General features: G+C 62.3%; 6 protein-coding genes across 6 annotated transcripts; all 6 read right to left on the bottom strand.

The window, feature by feature from the left end:
- Positions 1-296: 296 nt before the first annotated feature.
- LINJ_32_2660 (hypothetical protein, unknown function) lies at positions 297-3,059 on the bottom strand (the record flags this gene model as incomplete). Its single annotated transcript, XM_001467905.1, has 1 exon — positions 297-3,059. One exon carries the CDS (start codon positions 3,057-3,059, stop codon positions 297-299), a length of 2,763 nt encoding a protein of 920 aa, XP_001467942.1.
- A 3,403-nt stretch (positions 3,060-6,462) lies between these two features.
- LINJ_32_2670 (conserved hypothetical protein) lies at positions 6,463-9,339 on the bottom strand (the record flags this gene model as incomplete). The annotated part of the gene is made up of 1 exon (XM_001467906.1): positions 6,463-9,339. One exon carries the CDS (start codon positions 9,337-9,339, stop codon positions 6,463-6,465), a length of 2,877 nt encoding a protein of 958 aa, XP_001467943.1.
- Positions 9,340-10,575: 1,236 nt separating this feature from the next.
- LINJ_32_2680 (conserved hypothetical protein) lies at positions 10,576-12,597 on the bottom strand (the record flags this gene model as incomplete). Its single annotated transcript, XM_001467907.1, has 1 exon — positions 10,576-12,597. One exon carries the CDS (start codon positions 12,595-12,597, stop codon positions 10,576-10,578), a length of 2,022 nt encoding a protein of 673 aa, XP_001467944.1.
- A 1,044-nt stretch (positions 12,598-13,641) lies between these two features.
- On the bottom strand, positions 13,642-18,480 carry LINJ_32_2690 (adenosine monophosphate deaminase-like protein; the record flags this gene model as incomplete). Its single annotated transcript, XM_001467908.1, has 1 exon — positions 13,642-18,480. The coding sequence occupies one exon, from the start codon at positions 18,478-18,480 to the stop codon at positions 13,642-13,644; it is 4,839 nt and encodes a 1,612-aa protein (XP_001467945.1).
- Positions 18,481-19,663: 1,183 nt separating this feature from the next.
- TTA1 (putative GPI transamidase component Tta1) lies at positions 19,664-20,920 on the bottom strand (the record flags this gene model as incomplete). Its single annotated transcript, XM_001467909.1, has 1 exon — positions 19,664-20,920. The coding sequence occupies one exon, from the start codon at positions 20,918-20,920 to the stop codon at positions 19,664-19,666; it is 1,257 nt and encodes a 418-aa protein (XP_001467946.1).
- A 636-nt stretch (positions 20,921-21,556) lies between these two features.
- Positions 21,557-24,376, bottom strand: LINJ_32_2710 (conserved hypothetical protein; the record flags this gene model as incomplete). The annotated part of the gene is made up of 1 exon (XM_001467910.1): positions 21,557-24,376. One exon carries the CDS (start codon positions 24,374-24,376, stop codon positions 21,557-21,559), a length of 2,820 nt encoding a protein of 939 aa, XP_001467947.1.
- Positions 24,377-24,869: the final 493 nt, after the last annotated feature.

Raw genomic sequence — 24,869 nt, forward strand, 5'->3', positions numbered from 1 at the left:
GCTGAATGAAATCAACAGAGACGGCAGAGGAGGTGAGGAGTACAGTAGCAGGGGGTCACACGCAGAGCGAGACAAGCACGCGCCTGTACACCATACATAGCCGAAAGTGTTGGGCAATGCGATGAGTGAACTGATGCCTTCGGACGAGGGTAGAATGAGAAACGATAAACAAAAGCTGTACAGTTGAAACAACAAGGGAAAAGGGAAGAGCGTTGCGTAGGGCCATGCGTGCCGCTACCGCTCTCGATCTTCCTCTTCTCGCAGCCGCGCGTGAAGAAAGTGCACTAGGGGCTGCCTCAGATTTCGTTGTTCGCTTGGGCGCGAGCAGACTTGCTGCCGCTGTTTCCGCGGCCGCTGTGCCGCTTCGGGGCTGCCTTTGTGCTGGAGGACGTTGATGATGCGTCACTCGAGCACGAGTTGGAGTCTTGCAAGGGGGTGCGACGGCGACCGCGACCGCGAGGGTTGCCGTCGCGGTTTCCCGACGTGCGGCCGCCGCGCTCGCCTACCGGTGATCGGTGGTCACGGCTCTCGTTTCGGCGGCACCCTCTATTGCCTCCGCTGTGTTGATTCTGGCTCTGCTTCTGTGCCTGCAGTTGGCTTCGCAGCTCATTTGGCTGAAGAGGCTCCTGCCGCACCTGCGCCGCAGCTGCCCTGCTCTTCTTCGTAGAGCGCCTCAAGACGTCCGGCTTTGACATGAGGGCTGGGTTGGGTGCTGTCGAAAGACTCATCGGTGCAGCGCCGTATCCGCCACGGGGAGGCGCAGATTTCGGAGGTGTTGACGACGTGCCGAGTCTAACAGTGGTTGCCGCCTTCGCTGTCAAGTTGCCCGAGGTGCCGGACGTCGAAGGACACGACGGCGGGGACGGCCAGCCGCCGACGGTGCTTGCGTTGTTGGCGCTCGCGTCAGCCGCAGCGGTGACGCCCCCATCTGCCTTGTCCTTCTTTCTGCGAAACAGGCCGCCAAAGAGGCCTTTGCTCTTGCCAGAAGGCGCGACAGCGGAGCTGGGGTCAGCGCTGGGGTTGTGGCTGCCGTTGCCCTGCTGCGGAGGGATGTGAGCATTCACGGTGCCGCTACTCGGTGCGGGATGCTGTGAGCGCCCCGGCGTGCGATCGCAACGGCGCTGCCCCGCCGCGTCAGTGCGGCTGCTCGCCTCGCGGTGCTGCACTCCGGTCACCGCATCTCGCGGCGCCACAGCGGCGCCGCAGGGCCTCATAGATGTATCGTAGAGCGCCTTCTGCGGCATGGTGAGCGGCATCATCACGGTCGCCTCCTGGCCCGGCGCTCCGGCTTTACCGGCTGTAGCCGAGTCGGCCTCGGCCGCGGCGGATTTGTTGCGCCGGAAAAAACTCAGAATGCCGCCTTCTCCCTTCTTCTTGGGAGCTTCGGCGACGCTGGCGTTTTTGTTCGTTGGCGGGGAAGGGGCGCTGCCGACAGGATCCCCTGCCGCTGGCCGTGATCTCGAGGACGGCGAGGCTTCACGTGGCGATCGGCGGCGGTCGCGGCGGCCTCGGCGGTCTCTGCGACGCCGGCGGCGGCGGTCGCGTGACGAGGCCGAGGCGGGGCGCGAGGCAGACTCCGAGTGAGAGGACACGGAGGACGGGTACGACGACGACCCTTGCCTCGACGCCGCGTCGGAGCTGCCACCAGAACTTGACAAAGAGGCGGAAGGGGTGCGGCGGTGGCTTCGGTGGCGTCGGTGGCCCTTTGAGGTGCTCGTGGGTAGTACCCCAGGCGGCGGTGATGGCGCCGCCGCTGAGATGGGCGGCGGGCTCCGGACACCTCTATGAGCCGGTGGCGCAGCAGGCACCATTGCCGGCGATGGCGGGGGCGCTACCATCAGCGCGCTGGCCACTGTTACGGGCTGAAGCACTGGGGTAACGAGGGTGGTGATAGGCATCGGCCCCACAGACGGCGCCGCCGCTCCCGTTGATGTCGAAACATTGGCGGCAGTGCTCTTGGGAGGGCTGCCCCAGCGCTGGCCAGATCGATGGTTCGATCGGTGGTGGCGCGAGGTGTCGGCGAGGCCACCGGCAAGGTGCGCAGAGGCAGACTTGGGCGCATTCGTGTCGCTGCGGGCGTTGGCGTGCTGGCCGCGCACTTCGCCGCGATGGCGGTGGCGGCGTCGGTGCGGCTCCTTCGCGTCCTCATCGGCTCGCGGCTCTGGAGGCGAGCTTGGCGAGGCGGTTCGGCGCCTCTCACCGCCGCCATCGCCGTGACGACGCCGGCGTCGTCGCCGGCCACCACCATCACCGCCGTCATTATCATCATGAGCAGCGCCCCAAGCTGCAGCCGGAGCAGCAGGTGCAATATGTGAGTTGGGACCGCTAGAGCTAGGCGGAAACACCTCCCCAAACGGCGCTGTCGCCACCTGCGACGGTGCGCGGGTGTAGCTGGCACCACTAGGTGGTGGGTCATCGCGATGGCGACGTCGCTCGCTATAGATGCCGCCACCGTCGTGCCTACCGGGGGAAGATGGCTGCGCTGTCGAGGCAGGAGTTGCCGTCGCCTCGCCGTCGCCGCGGCGATGTCGACCGCTGCGAGGGCTCTCACGTCCCTTTCCATGTAGCGGCGCAGAGGTGAACGCGCTTTGCGGGCCACACGAAGGGCTAGAGGCGGCGGCGATGCGCTGCTGCGTCGCGAGTGCGAGCGCAGTAGTGCTAGATGCGGTAGCCTGGCACGGCGGCGGCGGCGGCGGCACTTGGCCCGGCATCACTCCTGCAGCTTGTGGTTGCTGAAAGGCGTGCTGCTTGACGGCCGCGTAGGGGGGGTAGTAGTACCCGGCAGCGGGGCGGGGTACGGCGTAGCTGCCGGGGTAATGGACACCGAGAAGCCCCGCAGCGGCCGTATTTGGCGACGTCGCGCTCGCGGCGGCTGGAGAGGGTGGCCGAACTGGCATGCCGTTCATAGCGCCGACAAAGATACAACGGTTTGCAGCATCGCCGTACGCTGCCAGATGCATGGCAGAGTCGCAGGGAGCGCCGTTGGGGAACATCATCTGCAGCTGCTTGGGATCGGCTGACCCAGCAGCGTTGTTGGGGAAGCGGTTCCACGCAAGCATGAACCCCGTGTGCGGCGATGTTGTGTCTGTGCGTGAGAGTATATACGCCTGTGTCACAGCGTGGTCCTCTATGTGGGGGCGTGTGCCGTAAGCTGGGTCCGATCCGCCGAGCCTGGAGCCAACCACGTAGAGAGAGAAAGAGGGCAATCACGCAAGAACTGAACAAAAAGCAAGAAATACAAAACTATCGATTTATCGTCGGCCACCGGAGAGACGGCAGGTGGGACAACCTGCCACGTTGGTGACGGAGAGAAAAACGGAGGGGATGAGAAGCGAACGAAGGTCACCACGAAATGTACCAGATAAAAGGAGAAGGACGTGTATGCGCTGCCCTGCGAGGATGATAGAAGAGAAGAGAGTAGGGGAGCACGTGCGGGGAGAAGGAAAGTCACGAAGGCGAAGACTGGGGAGGCACGCCGCCGCCAAGCGCGGAGAAGGGAAGGAGAAGTAGTAGCCAATACACCGAGGGGCAACGAAGGGGTGGGGGAAAAATGGGGGTAGGTGATGGCGGAATAGCTGAAGAGAGAGAAACCAAAGAAAAAAAAAACGAAGTCGGGCAATCGGCGACCAGGTGCAAGTGCAAGCGATCACTCCACTGAATAAGACACACACACACACACAGAGATGGCAACGGCAACGAAGCCAGTAAAGCAGTTGGGCATACAAAGTAAGTGCAACTGCCTGCAAAGACACGGATCAAGACCGTGAAAGCAAAACGTAGAAAACCCGATCTTCTCACGTCCAAGAGTAGGAGGATGTGGATGGCTGCGGAAACGAGAAAAGGAGGTGAGGGGATGTGTGAGGAACAGAGCGAGAAGGACAGGTGCAAGGAACCGTGCAGCCACACGCGAAAAGAGTCGCTACAACATGAACGCAGAGACACCCCTGCCAAACGCGCTGAGCAAACCAAATGTGTTCAAGGTATTTTTTTTACGCTTCTCGCTATCGTTCGGAGGAGTCACGGAATGAGGTGGTAAAGCAGCCGGTGGAATGCGTGTGGGTGGACGTGTATCGGTGCGTCGGTGTGTTTGGCGATCGCTCCCACGATGTCTCTCCTCCAGCTGTGCACGACGGAAAAAAGATGGAGGGGGCCAAGCAAGCACCCTTGTCGAGCGGCGGCCAGCGCCGGACTTGCCTGCCGAGGGCAGCTGGAGATAAACGAGGCAGCTTGATATGGCAACGAGAGAAGCCACGACAGCGTGAGAAAGCAAAAGCCGCTGCAGTGACGCAGGTGCGGGGTGCCGAGCACGAGGCCGCGCAAAGTACGTACAAAGCAACCAGGAAGGATGATAAGCCAAAAGAAGGCCCGTGCGAGCAGGCGACGCGCCGGAACGGAGGGCGCAGGAGAGCTAAGTATATGAGGCTTTCTGTATATGCAGAGGTGTCGCTCGCGGCTAGGATGGGCGGCAAAGGGCAGGGGGGAGGAGAGGAAGGGGTACGTGACTGTATCCCTGATGGTGCGCAGAGTAAGAGAGGGTGGGCAAATCTCTGTCCCGCTCGCAAGCTCGCAGCTTTCCGCCGTTTTTGATTCGTTTCTCTTCTTCCGTGCCCCCTCTGCCTTCAGTGCATGCAGAATAGAAAATAAAGAAAAAGGGAAACCTGCAGAGGGACACAACAGCGGATGCACAGGTAGAAGAAACCGTATATGCATGTGTTTGTGTGTGTGGGGGGGGGGGGGGGGCGATGCAGTGCGCGTCCGCCCGCATGCACGTGTGAGTGTCACCAGCAGCCACACCGACGCGGCGAAAGCAACGGTAACACAGCGGAAGAAGCAGCAGAAGAGGACAAACGGAAGACATTGAGAGACGAGTGAGATGCTCAGCTGCCCAGCGGCGCCGCTAGGGAGTGAGTTGAGCGAGTGAAGCTCAAACATGTTGTTTGCGCCGAACCTACCCGACGATGCACGCGCAGCGAAGAAAGAGTTTTGTCGCGCTGCACAGCGTGACAACGACGACGCAATTCACGTGCACAGCGCGCGCCTGCAGCATCTTTTCTCCTCTTTCGTGCGCACCATGACGGCCCACACGCCACACTCGAGACGGCGAGCGGGGCGGTGGCGACAGCGAGAGAGAGACACGGAGAAGCAAAGCAGGATGCAGACGACCTTTTACAAGCCCAAACAATATTCCTCATGTCTCTCAGTAGCCGAATTGGCTTCTTGCCGGGGTCTGTCCCGTTGTCCGTGGCCCCACTCCCCCTCTCCTCCTTCCACGCACACATACATACGCACACACGCGCATCTGTGTATGCCAGCATGGACCAGGAGGCCCGACACTTTCTACCGCCAAAAGCGCCATGACGCTGTGGGTAGAGTAGCAAGGCACCGAGACGAGTGCGAGAGCAGGTCTGCATACGTTTACAAATAAAAGGGAATCAAGTCCACATCTTGGTACATCTATGAGACTCCAACGCGGGTTTGGGTTCGTCTCCCAACGTGTGTCCGCTTTCTCTCTGGCACACAACGTCAAGCCCGATGCCACTCGACCTTCCCTCCCCCCCCCACGCCCCGGCCCTGTCATAGGCCCCCATCGCATGGTGCGCAGCAGCGCTAGGCACCGGCGTTGCAACAATGCGCCGACTCAGTCATCGGAGAACGGTCTCTGCCTCAAACGCTGCCCACACACCCACGCCGCTCCGCAGGTCGCCTCACAGCCGCTCCCATCGTGCAACTGGGCTACCTGGCACGTTCCTCGGGGCGGCGCAGGCTCCTCGCACACCAGCAGGCAGTGCGAGGGTCGGGAGTGAGATACCTCCCAGTTAGGCGGGCCCTTTCCCCATTATACGGATGGCACAAGCGTGCTTGCGGTCGCTGGTCACCCTGGCGAGACGCCCTCCAGAACCTGGCCCCCGACGTTCGTAGGAGTGCGTTGCTCTCAGCTCCTTGCCCCGTGGATGCGTGATCCCGGCATCACCAGAAGTGGGGTTCGGCATGTGGCAGGGATAGGGCGGCGGCTTAGCTTCCCAAGACAGAGGGAGTGGGACGCACTGGACCCTGAGATGCCACACGCTGAGGTGCCCCTTGCACCCCGGTCATCAGGGGTACATCAAGGGAAGAAAGAAAATGCCAAAGAGAGGTCAGTGGCAAAGACGTGGGGAAGGGGCGATGAGTCTCCGCGGGGTGCAGCACGGCGCGCCACACATGGACGCAAGCGCCGTGCCGGCCAAGTCAAAGCGAGCAAGCGAAACAAGAAGGAGCCATGTGGGTGGGGGTAGGGCGAATGATCCTAAGGTGCACGAGCACGCACACGCGCACGCAGAGGGCGGGGAAGAAAAGACAGCAGACAACAGACGACACACGCACAGACAGGGGGAGAAAGAGAGAGGGTGCTGCGGTGGCGTCAACGTCAGCCGGCACAGCGAAGCGCATACGCTCTGGCAAACGCGCAGCGAGAGGCGAGCCCGTTTACGCGGCATCTGCCCACTGCGCTGTGAAATCGCCTCGGCTGATGCTTCCCGTCTCGAGCGCCCCTGTCACGCTGGTGGGGCGGTGACTAAGCAGATGAGCGGAGTCCTCTAGTCGTGTGGCACTGCGGTGCAGGTCGTTGGCCACAGCAGCCGCCTTCATCGAATTCACTGACGACAAGGTCGCTCGGCGGCCCCCAGCGCTGCCGGCGCGCGCGGTTGCCTCCATCATGGACTGGCGGCGATCAAGCGGAAAGTCGCCCTCGCGCCACACCGGGAATAGCACAGTCTCCTCGTTCGCCACAACGACGGGGTGCACGTTGGGCACTGCCTGTTCCTTCCACAGCGAGCTAGGCATTGGATGGAGAAGCGGTTGGTAGTCAAGCACCTTCAGCCGCTCCTGCGCTGCGAGCGGCTGCAGCACCTGTAGCGTCGCCGCCTGCATGTCGTGCACGATACCATGGGTGCGCAGCAGCTGCACGAAGGTGTTTCGACGCAGCTCCCACACCTCGACAACGTCGTCAAGTGCAATGATGCTGCGGGTCCAGCGATGCCGTCGCACACACGTGTACCCGACAATGTGGCCAGAGGGAATCGGGCAGGCCGCCGCCGGTGATGCACTGGCGATGCCTGCGCTGCCGAGCGCCGCCCCAGGTCGCAGCTCCTCATGCAGCAGAGCCGCGTCCATGACGATACCGGCGCGGCCTTCGAAGAATAAGAGAAGGCGATTGCACTCCTCCCCGCTGGTGACGATGACGTCACCCTTGTTGTACCGAACACACTGCCACTGCTGAATGCACGCGTGGTGGAAGTCGCTCGTGGCACCCGGAAGCAAGCTGACGAGCGGAAGGTGCTCCATCGCGCTCAGTAGCGCTGAAGACACACGACCGCCCGTCAGTGGCAAGACACCGGCGCTCTCTACACCCCCGCCAGAGCGGTCTCCCGCGCCGCCCGGGTTGGATGCCTCTTCAAAGATGGTGACGCGCCGCGACATTGTCGGACTGCGGTGGCCGCCACCGCCTCCACGAAGCGCGCTGCCACTTGGCGGGTGGAAAGAGCTGAAGCTGGCCTCCGCCGGGCCCTTTCCTCTACAGACGCTAGTGCCGCCATCACCGACTCCCCTGTGCGCGCCGGCCGCCAGCAGGGCCAACATCCCTTCAGCGGGCACCACGCCGTGCACCCCGGGCAGGTTCGCACCGACGAGACGGGGGCCGAACAGGGCGCCGGTCCACTCCTTGTCGCGCATGTACGAAAGCTCCTGGGCACTGTGGTAGATGGGGCCGTGCACGTCCGGCTCCTGCTTCATCAGCTGGATGAGAACCCGAAAGGGGAGAAGGTACATGTCAACGTGCGTGACAGCGGTGTAGCGGTCGCCTACGGAGTCGCCGAAGATGCAGCTCGTCTCCCCGTAGGTGTGCCCCTCCACAAGCAGCGAGCGATTCCTCGGAAGCTCTAGGGAAAAGTTCGTGTGCGGCGCCGCCGCCAGGGCCTCTGCATGCGGAGAAGCTGGCTCCGAGTTGATGTGCGAGCCGCCGTCATTTCCTGGCACGGTTGCCTCGCGCTGCATCTGCACCACGCCGCGCCGGATAAAAAAGATGTGCGTCGGCTTCTCCAACTCGCCACACTCCATGCCGGCGGCGTAGACTCGTGGTATGATCAGGTCGCGGATGTGCTCCAGCTGCTCCGTGCGCAGCCGCGTCAGCAGTGGGCATATCCGCAGCCGGGCCCGGGTTAGAGGTGCAAAGTAGGGCAGCAGCCTTTCGCGCATCTGCAGGGCCTCGACGAGCAGGCGTCGCTGCCCGACTGACGTCGCGCACTCGCTCACCATGTGGCAGTACACCACCTTTGGGATCCGGACAATGACCGCCATCGGTGAGGACACAGAGAGGGCGGCGCAGTAAGGAAAGCCACCAACGCAAGCCAGCTCACCAAGCACCTGCGGCGCTGTTAGAAACTCCGTGTCCGCCTCGGCGGGGGCCGGTGCGGAGGGATGAGCCTGCAACACGCTGCTGCTCGACATCGCTGGCGCACCTGCGGCACCGTCCATACCTGATGCGCTGGCCGCGCGCTCTTGCCCAAAGTCGGTCAGTGAACGAGATGAAATGACTGACGTCGGTGGAAGCGCGATACCGCTGCCGGCGGTGCCACCATGGCTGCTTGTGTTGCGGAGCATTGCAGCAGACGCCCGTCGCGCCGTTCCAGGTCGGCCGGTGTCAGCAGTGACAACGCTGCTTTTCCGCGAGAATCCATAGCCGGCCACCGCGGAGGCGCGCCGGCTGCCTACCAGCGACGCGGCAGTGCCAACGTTGAAGCCGCCGACCGTTGAGGCGGTCACCTTTGCCATTGTCACGGCGGTGCCATGCCGCTCGAGGGAGCCGCCGACCAGCACCAGCACCTCACTGGCCGGCTCCCACTCCCACTCCAGAACCTCCTTCTGAAGATGCACCGCGACCTGAACGTAGCTGGAGTTGAGTATGTCGCGCACCTTATCGCGTATCTGCGCCCCTGTTGCCGCGTCCACCGGCGAGGCCGCCATGGCAGCTGACTGCGCCTCAGTCGCGCCGCCAAGCGTGGCAGAGCGGCCGCCATCAGCGATGGTGTACAAGTCGCGCGTCACCGCCCCAAGGTAAGATGTGTGCTCCAGCGCGCTGAATGCAGCCTCCTCCACTTCCTCCCAGGTCGTGTGGCTCAGCAGGAGCCGGTGCTTGAGCGCAAGCCGAGCCTTGCGAAGGCGGTATCGACACAAGATGGGCACGAAGAGGCGCTGCAACACCTGCAAAGCCACAGCGCGCAGCTGCTCCTGCACGGCGGCCGGTAGGCGACCGTCAATCATTTGCTGCCCGCTTGGCAGCTTCGGAATCAGGGAAGACACGGGCATGAGAGGTAGAGAGGTTAAGGTGCCGTTCTTTCGAATGGGGAAAGGGATTCGCAAGGTGGCGGCGCAACGGCCAAGGCCTCTCTCTCCTGTTTCTTTGATGTTGTGGCTTCTCTTTTCGTCCCCTGCGTGTGTGCGGACACGCAGCGGCGAGTGCGACGTTCAGCAAGAAAAGAGAGGGAAGAGCGTCAGGAAAAATGAAGGAACGGCAATGTGTGAAAGGCGCACCTTGGCGCTGCCGGTGCTGCTGCGAGGCCTTCAGCAGCAGCAGAGGGAAGAAGGGAAATATATATAAAGTGAAAGAAACCCGATAGTGTGCGCAGGGAAGGAGGTGGAACGGCCACGTGAGAGCGCCCGCGCTTGGTCGACTAGACCTACGCGAGGCTTAGCGGGTCAGAAGGAGCCCCGCACCTTGGCAAAACGTAATGAAGAGGAAAAGGCGTACGTGCGCGTGATACACTGAATTCTGCTGCCGCATCAGCAGCAGCATACAAGCGCAAGTTGAAAGTGCCCGTCGCACGAGAGGGGCTCCGTTGGTTTTCGATGTTGGTCGGCTTCCACGGCATCCTATCCGCATGGCTTGCGCGGAGTACGTCTGAAGGGTGGGTGTGAAGGTGGCAGTGGAAAGCGTAGAGGAGACGGGCAGCGGCGCTTACGCTTGCTGATGGGGCGCATCGGGCTCACATGCCAAATGCGAAAAACGCAAGCATAAAGGGAAAAGAAAAAGCCGCGCCGCGATGGAGGTGCGCGCGCGCGTGGGCACCGGTGAGACGAGATTCGAAAAAGGAAGGGCTCTACCGTCAATGGTGCTGCAGAGAGAAAAACGGGGAGAGAGGCGGCTCCGTACGGTTCGGCATGGCGTGCGAAGCAATGGGGGGGGGGGGGCGAGCCACACCGGAAAGCACCTGATTGATCCACGTCAACCACATAGCCGCAGTACCCGAGGAGAGAGGGTCGCGGAGAACTGGCAGATGGCTGGCAGCGGTGATGCGAAGAAAGCGAAAGAGGGGGAGAGAGAGGGAAAGGGGCAAGATACCAAGGGAGAGCCAGGCCATCAACAGCCCTTCGATGGGCCACGCTGAGACACTGAAGAGTACGCAGCCTGCCTCCTTCCCCTCTTCTCTTGCTCTCCTCCTCTCACAGGAACTAATACCTGGCCCGGCCGACTTCCTTGCCCCGGCCCCTCCGATCTCGCTCGCGCTCTCCCCTTGGGCATCATACCTCCCCACTTGTAGCCTTCTACGAAAAGCTGAGGATGTCCGTCTCCTCGCCATCGTCGTCATCCTGGCCCTTCTCCCCCACCTGCCCATACCCCGCGGGCGTCACCAGCTCAAGGGAGCTCGATGTCGCGTCGTTCTGGAGAACGCCTTCGCTGCTCTGATCAACGTCAAAGTCTTCCCGCCGGGAGAGTTTGGTGTCCAGGTCCAATTTCAGCCGCTTTGCCGCGGGACACCCACCGCTCAAGGAGGACGTGAGCCTCTCCGCCGCCGTCATCGAGGGATTCGGGGTCGCGGCGGACTCGTCCCGCGCCGCAGAGGCTGCCTGCTGCGATGACTCGGCGGCGCGGCCCCGTTGGCTCATGGGGGTGCAGGAAAAAGAGCTCGCGTCCGTCTTGCCAAGCCGATCGGCAACAGAGGTGAAGCTGACGCGCAGCGACTCCTTCTCCTGCGGAGTCAACGGCATGCGGCACACGACCACCAGCGATGACACGGGACCCATCTTCACAAACAGCGTCGTTGTCACGTTGCAGGAGAAGTGCGGCTCGACGCGGCAGTGCGTAGACTGGCGCGGGTTGAAGAAGTAGGTAGCACTCACTGGGTTGTGTTTCTTGTCCATGTCCCCGGCCGTTTGCGTAATCTCCGCCTGCAGAATCTCAATTGATGCCATGCCGTTGTGCTGCCGGGACCACTCACGCAGCTTCACCGACAGGTCCAGGCTCGTCACTTCAATATCAGACAGCAACTCGTGAATCATGACCTCCCGCTTCACCTCCTGGCTGGACCCCTCCACGGAATTTAGGCGGCCTGCATTGATCAAGGTCTGTTCGCTGTGGCGGTAAGAGCCGATTGTCGTGTACAGGTGCCGGCTTTGGATGCGCTGCAGGATGCGGCGCGCCTCGGCGAGCTTTTCGCGGCGATGCTCTGCCGAGGCGCCGCTGCCCAATGGCTCCGCCATCGTTCTGTTGCTGCCGTGCAAAATCGCCAGCACGATCCAGTCGCTGGCGTGCACGTAGAAGTCTGGGTGCAGCACGCACGACCGCAGCGGCATGACGCCGTCTTTGCCATTGCTGACCTCGAACACGTCCCCAGCAGCGCGCAGGGCGTCCAGCGTCATGAGGTCAATCACCTTGGTCACACGGTGCTGGTAGACGATACGGTGGAGGTGGGAGCGGGCGAGGAAGATCTCCTCGATGACGCCGTCCAGCTTGTCGGGGTAGCCGATGGATGTCTCGTCATTGTCACCCACCACCACCCGTGCACCTTGGAAAAGGCGGCTCATGGAGACGAAGGTGGGCGTACCAAGGCACGCGACAGAGTCCCGCTGGATGTAGTCGATCTTGTCCACGTCCAGCCCACTGCGCTTGTTCGCGATAATCTCCGTCGTGAAGCGCGCCCACTTTGGTCGTCCAACGTTGTCCGGCCACGCCTTGCCGGGTGCGAGGCCGTTGATCAGCAGCTCCACGTAGCGCAGATCACTCTCCGTAAAGCCGAGCTCGGCTAGCTCCGTCTCATTCTCCAACCACATCTTGCGGAGAAGCATGATGCTCGCCTGTTCATGCGACCACCTGCGCAGCTGCACTTCCTCCGGCCGCGCAGAGGAGCGCACAAAGGACTCGAACAAGTGCGACAGTGGTCCATGCCCGAGGTCGTGGCACAAGCCGGCAATCCCGATACAGTGCATGTCCTTCTGCGCGGCCTCACGCGTCAGGTTCGCGATCTCGGGGACGCCAAAGTCCCTGTGTTCCTCTCGATGCCCATCCACGATGCTGCGGTACAGCTCCATGCCAAGGTAGCAGACACCTAGAGAGTGCTCGAAGCGGGAGTGCGTGGCACCTGGGTAGACATAGAAGGAGTTTCCCAGCTGCTTCAGGTCGCGCAGCCGCTGCACCACCGGCGAGTCCGTCAGGATGCGAATCACCGGCGGGAACTCGAGCTGACCGTAGAGTGTGTCGCGAACGGACATGGACCGCTTCGGCTCCAACATCTGGCACACCTCCTCGCGCCGGACGGACTCCGCCTTGGAGCGCAGCGGTGGCGGCATGGTGACTTACCAGTGGGCTTGCTCGAGAGAGGGACGCAATCAGGCACACACACACACGCGCAAACGCAGAAAAGAACGCGGAAGAACGCTACAAAATCAAAAAAAAACGCGAAGGACGATAAGACCGACAGGCATCGAGCAAGCGAGAGACGCACGTCCTCGGCACCGCTTACTTCAGGTGCGTCCCCCTCCCCCCTTGAGGGCGCTGTGGGAATGCAAAAGGGTCTGTGTGCGTGTGTGTGTGTGTGTGTGAATGCGCTGATCGGCAGGAGGAGGACGAGAGGACGGACGACGAGGAGAAGAGCTGTGCACATCACAACTGCGACGAGGAAAAACAAAGAGAGGGCGAGGAAAGGGTAGTACCCGGGAGATGACAAGGTGGCAGAGTGTGATGGTGACCCATGCAGACAATGAGAAGTGTGCCGGCCATCGACGACGGCCATCGAGGAGTTGAGGCGACGAGCGAGGGCAGCAGCGTCATCGTGTGTGCGTGTGCCGCTGGAAGCATCACCCCCTCCCCTCCCATCTGTGGCGGGGTTTCTCCTCTCCCATGTATGGGCGGCGCACGGAAAAGACGGCCGCTCACCCACCCGCCTACTCACCTTCACCCCAGTTGCCGTGCAAGCAGCACCGAAATCACCTGTTGTACGTGAAGTGGGGTGGATGCGCTTTCCCTCGCAGGGGATCTTCTGCCCGTCCGTGTTGCTGCCAGTGCCGGTGCCAAAAGGAAGAGCTGAAGGGTGCCGGGCAGATAAAGCGAGGGCTGCACGCGCGCACAGGCGTGGGTGCCGTCTCTCAAACGTCAATGCTAGGCCAGGTGCCAGTACGTGAAAATATATAGAAGGTATTCCAGACGCAAGCGGCGCGCGAGGTGGCCGATCTATGTACATCGATGGCATCCAAAGGCAAGCAAACCAAAAAGAAGAACGGGAAGAGCATGGTGGCGCTCAAACGCTCCGTCCGACTTAGCGTAGCGTGCACGCATCGCATCACGCGCCATGTCACGGGCACGGGAAGGAGAGTGCCTCGGCTAACGAACGCTGCTTAGAGAGACGGTCGCCCACCACCGCCCTCCACCTCTTCCACCGCGGCGGCCCCAGTCACCGCAGACTCGCCACTTGACGTTGACGACGGCTCGATTTCCTCTTCGTTCGCGCTGCCGCACAGGCCGCCCAGGATGGTTAGCCCTTCGGTCTGAAGCCGCTCGCGCAGTGCGTTCACCTGCACAGCAATGGAATTGTTCTCGCCGGCCACCTGTAGCGAGACGGCTCGCATGCGGGTTAGTTCCGCGTCGAGCCGTCGAATCTCTCCACGCAACTGCGCCGTCCGTGACGCCAACGGCGGTGGCAGGAGTTCCGAGGAGCTGTGCCGTGACAGATGCACACTTCGGGAGTTGGTCGTGTGCAGAAACGTCAATGAGCCATCCGTGTTCGGGGTGGAGGTCGGTAACAGCGGAGTCGATGCCACTCCCTGCCAAACGTCCCCGCAAATGGCCAGCTCCTCTTCCAACAGCTTCATGGCACGCGGCATCCGCTGAGACGATGCAGTGGGGGCAGGAGACCTGCCAGCGCCAGCCGCAGGCTCACAGCCGGCGTCTGTGGAAAATCGAGAGACGCCATTTAAGAGGCTGTTCATATGTCCCCGGCTTGCGTCCGCCTCCGCAGGAGGCGATGCGGTCTCGGGTACCGACGATTTCCCCGCGAACCCGGGAGAAGCGGCGGCGAGCTGCTCGTCCAGGAAGTTCAGCTCAGTGTGGTACACTTCATATCGGTACGCCACGCGAATGTCTGACACGCGGCTGCGACGCACGTCGTTGCCAAGGGTAGAGCGCAGCTGATACCGCGGGCCCAGCGCGTTTTCCTTCCACGCAGCCGAGAAACCGCTCTGCAAGACGCTGTTGCGCGCGATTTCGGACATGTCATTCAGCTCGAACTTCCACAGCTTCGCGGCGATCGAGTACTCCTCCACAAGCGGCTCACGCGTGAAGTGGAAGTAGAGCGGCTGATTCGTTGCGAGGCTAACGTTCAAGCCGCGATGGAAAAAGACCGGGAAAGGGTTCTCAAGGTAGGCGGAGGCGCCAGCTGTGTTGCTGAGCGGGGACATTGCCACGCCGACCTGAGCAATGTACCACATGTACTCCAGCACGGGGTGCCGCGCCAGCGTGACGCCGTGGTTGATGCTGTTAGCCAAGCAGAAGCCGCTCACGGGGTGGTCCATACTGCCGCGCTCGCCGCACTGCGGACGCAGGGTGAACGTGCTCAGCCCGCGCGAGGCCCGGAACTCGTTAAGCGACGTGATATTTGCCCATATGTAGTACATGTAGTAGCTGTACGGCGGGTTCAAGTCGCTGTTCCAGTCGTGCGGTGAGACGTCCGTGAGCGGCAGGTCGATCTTCGATTCATCCGCGATGCAGTCAAAGCCGGACAGGTGCGCCAGTAGGTAGTGGAACTTTGTGTCCTTGGCCGGGTGCATGCTGATCTCCCACAGCGGATGGAAGACATTGTCGAGGAACGCGCCGAAGTTCTTCAGCACTCCGTTTCGGCGTAGGCGGCGGTAATGCCACGGCAGGCACACCATCCAACGGCTACGCGAGCTGGCCATGCCGTAGCAATCGAACCAGTGCGCCAGATCGTACCACTCCTGTTCGGAGGCACCGGTGATGGAGAGCCGGTTCTCGGCGTAGCTGAAGGCGTCCTCCTCGTAGATGTCCAGAGTCCGCTTAGTCAGCTCGGCAAAGTAACGGCCTTGCATGAAGTTAAACGGTGACAGGAAGATTTCACGCAGGTCGGGGTGCGTGTTCAGGCGGTGGTTAAGCTCGTCGACGGTGATGTGGTGCACGTCAATCTCGTACTCGCTCAGCAGCTCCTTGAGCGTGACGGGGTGATGATCGCGCTCGAAGACGACGTCCTCGCCGTGATTCAGGGCCTTGTCGACAAAGAACTCCAGCAGCGTGCGGGCGTTCGAGCCGGCGTCGGTATGCACGTTCGTGTCCACCTTGTAGGCGGTGAAGAAGTCGCGGTTGTTCCACTCCTTCTCCTCCCTCTTGCCGGCCTCGTTGGAGATGTTCATGGAGAGGTGGAGCAGGAACTTCTGCTCCAGCAGGTGAAGTCGGTGCGTCGCGAGCCGCTGCAGAGCCACCGAGCTCGCCGTCTGCCGAATCACGGACATGTCGCGAATGAACTCCGTAATGGTCGGCAGGAACGTCGGCCACAACGGCGTCTTGCCCTGCTGAGACAAGATGCACACGCCATAGTACGTGTTGTACTCCCACTGCGCCTCATCAAATTGACGGGTGGTGCTGAAGACGTCTTCGACGTGCACGTTGGCGTCAGTCGCCACCGCCGTGCGGTTCGCATTTCCGACGTACTTGAGACGGAGCGCGACGACCTGCCGCAGCGCCGCCACCGCCTCCGTCGCGAAGCCCGAGCGATGGCCGCCGTAGTAGATGTCGATGCGGGGGTACACAATGCGCTGGTCCGTGTAGTTCATGCGGCGCGAGTGGCGAGACTGCTGGACGAGGTCCGAAACCAGCACCGACTGCGCGTAGGGGATGAGGTGCAGTGAAAGGGCTCCGCCGTCGCTGTCGCCGCCGTCAACGCCCGAGCCCACGCCGCCTGGCGCCTTGATGCCGGCCTTCGCCAGGAGCTGGTTTAGAAGCGCCTCCTCATGCGCGAGGGTCTCGTGGCGGAACTGCAGGCGATAGTCACACACGCCGCAGCGACGCAGGTCGTTGCCCTCCGCCCCTAGCGTAGAAAAGCGCTCGCCCAGCCAAGCCTGCTTCACCTCCAGCGGGAAGCTGCTATTCAGTACGCTGTTGCGCCCCAGCTCCATCGTGTCCATCGGCGTCAACGAGCACAGCTTGCTCAACGTCGCATACTCCTCGATAAGCGGCTGCGACTCGTGGTGGTGGAAGTACAGCGGGTCGGACGTGCTGATCGATACCCGCATCCCTTGGCGGAAATACTTCACGAAAGGACTGTCAAAGTACGCGGTGCTGAGCGCGTTGTCGCGCAAGGGGGAGAGTACGATGCCGATGCGGCAGTACATGTACAGGAACTGCATAATCCAACTTTGCGCGAGTGAGCTCACGTCGTGCACGACGTCGCCGAGGAGGAAGGAGCTGACAAGCTGGTCGTACGCCGGCGCCTTCTCATTTACGGACGGCGTGAAGAAAAGTGTGTGGAGGCCGAGGCGCGTGCGCAGCGCATTCAGCGACGCCAGGTTAGCCCAGACGTAGTAAAAGAAGTAGTAGTCGCTGCACCCACCACCGTGCGCCATCGCACTTCCGTGGCCGGCGGTCTGCCCATCCTCACGTAGTGCGTTGGTGCACGGAAGCGCGTCCGGGTCCACAGGAGTGGCGCTGAAATTTTCAGAGCGCACGACAGCGTGAGTGCGAATGCCGAGGGCGCCGGTGTGGCACAGCAGCTGCGCCACGTCCGACCACTGCGGATCCTGTGGGCACAGCGTCGCCATGAAGAGGGGATAGAAAATGTGCCGCAGCTGATCACCAACGGTGGTGCAGAGAGAGGGAAGCTGGCTTGGCCCCAGCTGCTTCGTGGAGTGGCGCTCTCGCTGAATCGCCAGCACCCATCGATTGCGCGAAAACTTGTTGAAGCCCTGCCGACGCACCCACACCGCGAGTCGCGTGAGCTCCTCCGGGTGGTGCCCGCAGATCTCCAGCATCATCTCGGTCGCCGTCATCTGCTGCTTCTGGTACTCGCGCTGCTCCAGCTCGGCGCGGAGCAGCATGCCGCACAGGTTTCCGTGGCTCGGTCCATCGGTTGACAAGAGTGCCTGCAGCAGCGTCGCACCAAAGGCGCCAGCGGGGTTCAGCTTCGCATCGAACGGGTCGTATGGCAGGTACTTGTTGCGGTACAGTGTAGGTTGCAAGCCGAGTCCCTCCACCGTGAGCTCGCGCGGGTCTTGGATACCGCCCGCTTCAAGGTAGGCAGCCAGTGTCACGACCTGCTGCGTGTGGGGGTCGACGTAGAGGGGAGCGCGCGGCTGCTCTAGCGCCGTAGTCACCACGTACTCCAGCAGCACCGGCGCCACAACAGACGTGCGCATGTTCACGCCATTGTCGACGCGCGTGCACGGGGCGTAGACGCCACCGTCGCGGTACAGCTCATCATAGTTGCCTTCGATTTCCAGGTTAAGCAACAGGTACAGGCGGAACTTCTCGGCGATGGAGGTGAGGCGCATGCGGGCGGTGGAGAGACACGGGCCGTTCTCGATGGCCCCGTAGACGGCGCGGATATCGCGCACGTACTGTTCCCATGGCACGACACGAGTGCGCATGCCTTCAAAGCCAAAGACGCCGTGGCGAAACTCGAGCCCCATGAGCGAGGCCACCGCTGTGGAGTCATCAGTCTGTGATAGCGGGCCTTTCGGCATCTTGCCGGCTGGCGACGAAAGAGGGGAAGACACCGACGCGGCTTGCGACCCCCCCAACGCCGAAGTAGCAGGCGCCGCAGTGCCGCAGTAACGCCTCTCCAGCTCCTCTGCTGTCAAAGGCACCTCTAGCTGCCCTTGGTCCGTATTCTTGTACGCCTGACGAGCCTGGATGATGTGCGCCATGATGCCGACGCACTTGAGGTAGTCTTTGTCGCCCTCATCGCCGTCGATCATGATGCGATGATACGTGGGTGCCACAGCGGCGTCGGAGGCCTCCAACGCGCCCCTGCCACGAAAATCCCTTTGGGCCTTATCACCGTCATCAGAGCCCGGCATCTCTCCGCTGCCATCGCCGATGCCTCGGAAGGGCTCGAAGGATGCGGAGATGGCGGAGCAGGGCTGCCGCAGGTGCTTGTGGGAAAGGATGCGCTCAATGACGGGCGTGGCACCCCCCTGCATCTTGGGCTGCGCGCGAGTGTTGCTTTCCATGGTCGCCGCTGTGCATGGGCGCACCTGTGTCGGTGTCGGTGGGGGAGGAGCGCAGTTGGTGTGCGCGCGCAAGGCCCTGCTCTCTGTTTTGTTTTGTTTTTCCTTTTCGAAGAGGTGAAGGTCAAGGGAGAGGTACAGAGAAGGAATGGTGACCAGCTGAAAGGGAGTACACGCACGTTCGCATACGCAAGACAAGCGAATGGATGGGCATGCTGGCGCAGACTCGCATCCCCCTGCCCGTTACGCCTGCGACAACAGCAGTGAGGTAGGCGTGCCAAGGGAGATAGGGGAGAGGTGCGCGTGAGCCACTCCGCCTTTCGCACCCGCTGACACAGCGCTTCAGTTGCGGATGACCTCGATGGGCAGCACGGTGCACACCGTCCAAGTTGTTCCAACGTGGTGCGTGACGGGTGTGAGGCTGCTTGCCTCTCTTGTCTCATGCCCTCTTGGATGAGCGTCGTTGCTGTCATCGTGGATGGGAAACGCATGCTAATGATGTGGCCGCGAGCAGCCATGGGCGTCACATCAGCGCATGCGGGGCCGAACACACAAATACGCAACACGAAAAAAAAAAGAATACAATAAGTATAGCGCGCGAGCCACATCGAAGACAGTTCAACAGGTTGCACGCGCGCGTGCCGGCGGGAGAGAAGCAAAGACAACGGTTCCTGTCCTCCCCTCCCCCTGCATACGAAGAAATACGAAGCGGAAGTGGCTTGGTCTTCCTCAGGAGACGCAGACCGCCCGCACTCCGCGTCGGCACATCAGATAAACACGCAAACTCAAGTGCGTGTGAGGGAAGAAAAGGGATAGGGGCTGTGCACGCGGGGCGATCGCCTCTCCACCGGGTACACTTTCCCCTCCGCACTTTACACATCATTTGCTTAAGCGGCCTCGTTTTCGCGCACAGACACACACGCCCGCGCACGCGTCACCTACACCCAATGGCGGCTGCGCTGGTCGACTGCATGCCACCTAAAGGTTTGAATGAGAAACCAAATACCTACTCTCCACAAGGCGCGTGGCGGAGGTAGAGGTGCGGCGTGGCGCACGCTGTCGCCGTGCGATTGCGCAGCAGCGCCGCGTAGCGACCCGGGAAACGCGCGCCCCTTGCACGCACAGCCTCCTCCTCCTCCGTTCAAAGCCTCCTGTTCTGCGAAGCTGTGAGTGAGTCACGGTCCTGTCACTGGCCTTTCTTCGCATCCTGTGCCTCGGCGGTGGCCTTTGCGCGAGCGTGGTTGTGCCAGCGCTCCTCCACGAGAGAGCGCGCGGCCAGTAGCGTGCAGGACACCATCGGCAGCAGCACAATCAACTGCGAGACGAGCGAATGGTCCCACGGAATGTACAGCTGCGGGGTGAGCGATGGGTGGAACTGCAGGTCGTCGGCGGCACGCGCGGCTCGCAGGAAGGAGCCGGATTGCACGTGGCGCTCCAAGACTGCGAACATGCGCTCCGTGCTTTGTGGGACGGCCATGTTCGTGTTTGCCGCAATGGAGCGCAGCGTGCTCGTCACAGAGGCGATCGTGTGCAGACACCCCTGATGCTCCCGCGCCCGCTTCCAGGCCGCCACGTCGGCAGGCTTGAAAGAAGCCAAGCCGATCTGCTGTGTTACGACAGAGAGAAGCGCCGCGCGTACCTCGGCCTCCAGTGAAGCGGCCCGCAGTCGGTACGACAAAGGTGTGAGAGAAGCTGCTGAAAAACTCGTCCTACCGGAGGACGCAACATCGGAGGCATCCGGCACCTCCACGGGAAGCATGCAGTACGCTTGCCGCACGTCAGCGACGAAGCACTGCACCTTGCCCGCTGCATCCCCCGGCAGCGCAGACGCCGGCACACTAAAGAGCGACAGGCCAAACAGCTCCGCCTCCTGGCCAACCTCAGGCAGAAAGGCATGCTTCAGCGTCGGCAAGCCGAGCTGCTGTTGGTTTGCCAAGTGCTCCAGCTTGCGCAACACGCGCTTCGCGCTAGGGAAGCGCCCACTCTGTGCTTCCTTGAAGAGTGCAGCGATCACTTCATCCCGCACCTGCGACTGCAGACGCACAAAGGTATAAAGCGTGTGAGTCGGAAGCGGGACAGCTGCCGCAGCGGTGCTCAGGCCGTCTGCCAGCCGCTCCTTCATCAGAGCAAGCGCCGCATGTACGCTGGGCAGCAACGCCGGGGAGTCCACCCAAACACCCAGCCCGTAAAATGCGGGAGGGAGCGAGGCAGAGGTCAAGGCAGGGGTGCCTTCCAGAGTGGAGCACCTCGCCTGCAGGTCTACCAGAACGCGATCCATCGGTAGCTCTACATGCTCATGGCTCACCGTCGTCCAATGTACACCGATGACGACAAGAAATATGAATGCGCTGAGTGCCGCAAAGCTGTTTGTAGCGTTGCGCCGCCACGTCTCGGACGGCGCCGCCACTGCCGTGAACTTCGGTCTAGGAAGACTGCTCGGCATGGCGCCACTTGCTCGACCTATGCGGAAGTGAAAGAGGGAGGGTGGAGAAGCTCAGCTGCAGGAGGAGTATGTGTGTGTGTGTCTGTGTGTGTGCGTTAATGGCGAGAGTGTATGAGATTACGTACAAAAAAACGGCTACACGTCACCAATTCTGTACTCTGTTCTCGTCGCCTCCTTCGACCTCCTCTTATGCCGATTATGTTACGCTGTGGGTGTCGCGCAAACATACACACCCAAGATACACACACACACGGCGCCAGCATGGTGCAGAGCGCCGCACGATGCAAAGGAGGAAGCAGGACAGATAAGAGAACAGGGATGCAATCAGCCGGAATCGAAAACAGAGGAAGAGACGCAAGTTGGGGGATGGCAGAGCAGAACCCGCGTACACGTACGCGTGTGTGTGCGTGGCACGTGTGTGGCAGAGCCACTGCGCCTCCCCTTGCATTTTATTCGCTGTGCGGGTTCCGTGCACTTCACCCTCCCCCCCTCCCAGCCCCGTCCCCTTCTCCCGCGCTCCTCTCATAAGTGCAGTGATGGCTGAGGACAGTCGCCAAGCGCCACCGAGCGCCATAGTTTCACACGTGCACACGCTCTTTTCGAGAAACACGCCCGACTCACTCCATTGCCGCACGCTCAAACACACTTCGAACAGTCCTCTAGCGCAGTCTGTAGCTCCGACTCCAAATGCCGCAGGTACGTCGAGGAAGCAGCGGTTGCAATGTGCACGGTGCCTGCGTTGTCCTCGAGAGCGGCTTTAAGCCGATGCATGCCCGCCGTGCCTGACCCAGCAGCCGCGCCGGGCATCCCGTTGGCATCACGGGATGAGTAAACACAGGCGCCGCCGTGAGGTATGCTGCACTGTGAGCGATGCTGCTTCACAGGCGAGCCCGCTGCCCGCACTGCGAGCTCGAGTCCGATGCACGCGCAGAGGCCTGCGTGCCACTGCGGTGATGGCGGTGACACCGAGCGGAGAACCTCATATCCTTCGGCACGGTCGATGGTCGACTGCGCCAAGTCCTTTACGGAAGCGGGTGGCGCATCCCATGTTGTGGCGCCGGTGGGGACCCACATCCCTCTAGCACGAGGCGTCCGCTTGGCCGACGGGGACAGAGGGGTCGTGGCAGCGGCAGCGGCAGTCACCGAGTTATTACCTGGGCAACTCATACGAGCACCAATCAGCTGCTGCGCAAGTTTATGATCATCAATGATCTGCAGGTGGCTGCGCTTCCCCTCCGTCATCGACCGCGTCGCCTGCGACCTAGCAGGGCGGAAGCAGCACTCAGCGACGACGCCGCTGCACTTGTGCGGCAGCGCCGTCAGCAGCTCCTCCTGTCGTCGACGATTCCGCTCCGTCTGCGGCTGAGAAAAGGCGGGGTCGCTGAAGTGCATTTGTGCACAGCAGGTCGCCTCCTTCGCCTCTGCGCCCGCCGCAGTTCGGGTACGCCGCTCTCGCACCGTCTCGGCTGCTAGGCCGTTGCCCTCTGAAAGTCGCCGGGAACGCTCCTCTGCAAGCACGCGGCTCCGTGCATCAACGAAGGGGTGAAAGGTGCACGTCTCCGCATCGCCCTCCACCTGCAAATGGCGAATCTCGCGCCGCCACTGTAGCTCCTCCCGCTCTGCGTAAAGGGCGTCAAAGACGGTGTAGCCAACGGCGAAGGGCCGATTGGTGTCTGCGTGGCGTGGTGGGCTCTCACGAGCTGCCGCACCGCCGGCTGCAAGGGCAATCGCTGCTGTTGTGTCCTTGTTGCACTGCGCACCCGGTGGTCGCTGTCTCGCCGAGGAGCGCTGCTGCCCATCACGATGAGTTCGCGCCGCCGCAGACGCGCCGTTACTAGGTGCCTTTGGCTTGTACAGCTCTGTGTGCATCCACTTTTCCCTCATCAGCTCAATGAATGCCCGAACCGCCGCGCGCTCATCGCTGTCGCGGAAGAGGCGGCCGAACACCTGCGGCGGAGCTACTGCAGCACGACCGTCGTCGCTCGTCTTCGTCGTCTTCTCGCGCACCCTGCTGCGGGCGGGAGTATGTTGCTGCGGTGTACCGAAGGTCCCCGACGGTGCACTGCTGGGTTCGCTCTCCGACTGAGGTGGCCTGTCAGACAGCGAAGCGCTGTCGAGCCGCGGCGTCGATACGGCGAGTGCACCTCGGCAATGCTGAGGGCCCACCGTTGATGTTGAACGGGTCTGCCTGCCTTTGACATAGTGCGCGAAGTGCTCCGACCCCGCGCCGATGAGGCCCCTGCAGCTCTTCGCCTTCTCCAGGTACGTGCACGGGGGCTCACTTGCCTTGGAGCGAGGGACGCCGGTGTGCAAGCTCGACCTGGTCTCCTCCTCGGTTCTCCACCAAAGTTCCGCGAGACGGCGTGGGTGGGCTGCTCGCAGCTCCTCCTGTGTGGCCGAAAACTGCCTCGACGAGCGCGACGGCGTCCGCTGAGCTGCCGATGAGCTCATCGCGCGGTGAGGCAAAGCACCTCTGCCGTCGCCCAGGTTCGCCTCGGCGCCGCGGGCACGCGCCATGCCTCCCGCCCCGGAGCTGTGCGAACGCGCTCGGCGGGTGGGCTTGCGCTCGCGATGGCCCTCTTCCACTTGGGATAACGATGGGTGGAAGGTGCAGTTAGCTTGAAAATCCGCCTCTTGCGCCTCTCGCAACGCCTGAAGCCGCCGCTCCCGCCGCTCCGCCTGTTTGGTGGCGTTTCGGTAGAGCCTCTCGCATGCCGCATCCTCCCCTGTGTGGCCCGCCTCGGTCTCCTTGCTGTTGGTAACTGTAGCGTCCATAGGGGCGCTGGCCCGCGCAGGAGAGCGCGCACCACGCATCTGTGCTGCTCCCGATGACATTTGTGCAGGCCCATTCGCGGAAGGAGCGGGTGCGTCCGGAGAGGCAGAATGCTGGCCCGCGGTCGGCTCACAACGGGACGACAGCACGTGGGGGCGGGGCGTGCATCTCTCCTTCTCGCGCGGCTTCTGGGCAGCCCTTCGTTGCTCCCGCACGCGGAGCTGTCGCTGCGCGCGCTCCTCTGCTTCGCGGAAGAGGCGCGAATACAAGGTTTGAAGAGGGGCCACTTCGTCCTCGCAGGCGTGGATAGCAAGGTGAAGTACCGGGAAACGTGGCGATGCCGTTATGGCTGACGAAGTGGCGAGAGGAACAGTCTGCGGCGCGTCGGCGCTCAACATTTTCTCCCAGGACGACCTCCTGTGGGCTGCATCTCCTGCACTGGAGGTACGATCGGCATCGAGAGGGGTGGGGCTTGCTCTCGAGGACGGGAGTGAAGCATGCGCCTCTGCCCTCGGCGCCGTCATGAGCGGGCTCATCGCGTCGACGTCGATGGGTGGGAGTGCAATGGACAAGAGTGGGGGTCGAACTCTGCGAGCCGTGCCGGGTGCGCTGCGGGCGGGGTTTGCTGCAGGGGACGTCGCCGCCGCGGCGACGTGTGCCTCTGCGTCTAACGAAGAGAGCATAGAGGCGATGAGCGGGCGTCAGCGCGAACGCGGCGGAGTTGCAGAGGAAGAGGCCAGGAAAAGACACAGCAGCAAAAGGAGCAAATGACGAAGCGATGAGTACCCGCGGCGGCCACGCAGAGGGCTGAGCGACGGATGCGCTGCACAACAGCGAAGAATGCTGAAAAGACAAGGAGCAATCGAGCACCATCTGTTGTGCTGCGCTTGACGGCTCGTGTGTGGGTGACAGTGGGGAAGGGATAGCGGTAGAACGTGCAATCAACCGCACGGGCACGAGAGTTTCATGCCAGATGAAGCCAGTAGAGGTGCACGCTCAAGCACGAGAGAGAGACGTGGGGTGCGGAGAATAGCCTTTTTGCCTTACAGGAGACGCGAGGAGTGTACTGGGCAGCGTTGGAAAAGGCGCGAGGCACTTCCGCGCAGCGGACTATGTCCACGGCATGCAACAGGAGCTGAAAGAAACGAAGAGCTCACTTCCCTCGATGCTGAGTGC

Source organism: Leishmania infantum, chromosome 32 (genome assembly GCF_000002875.2).
Source record: "Leishmania infantum JPCM5 genome chromosome 32".
NCBI classification, from domain to species: domain Eukaryota; phylum Euglenozoa; class Kinetoplastea; order Trypanosomatida; family Trypanosomatidae; genus Leishmania; species Leishmania infantum.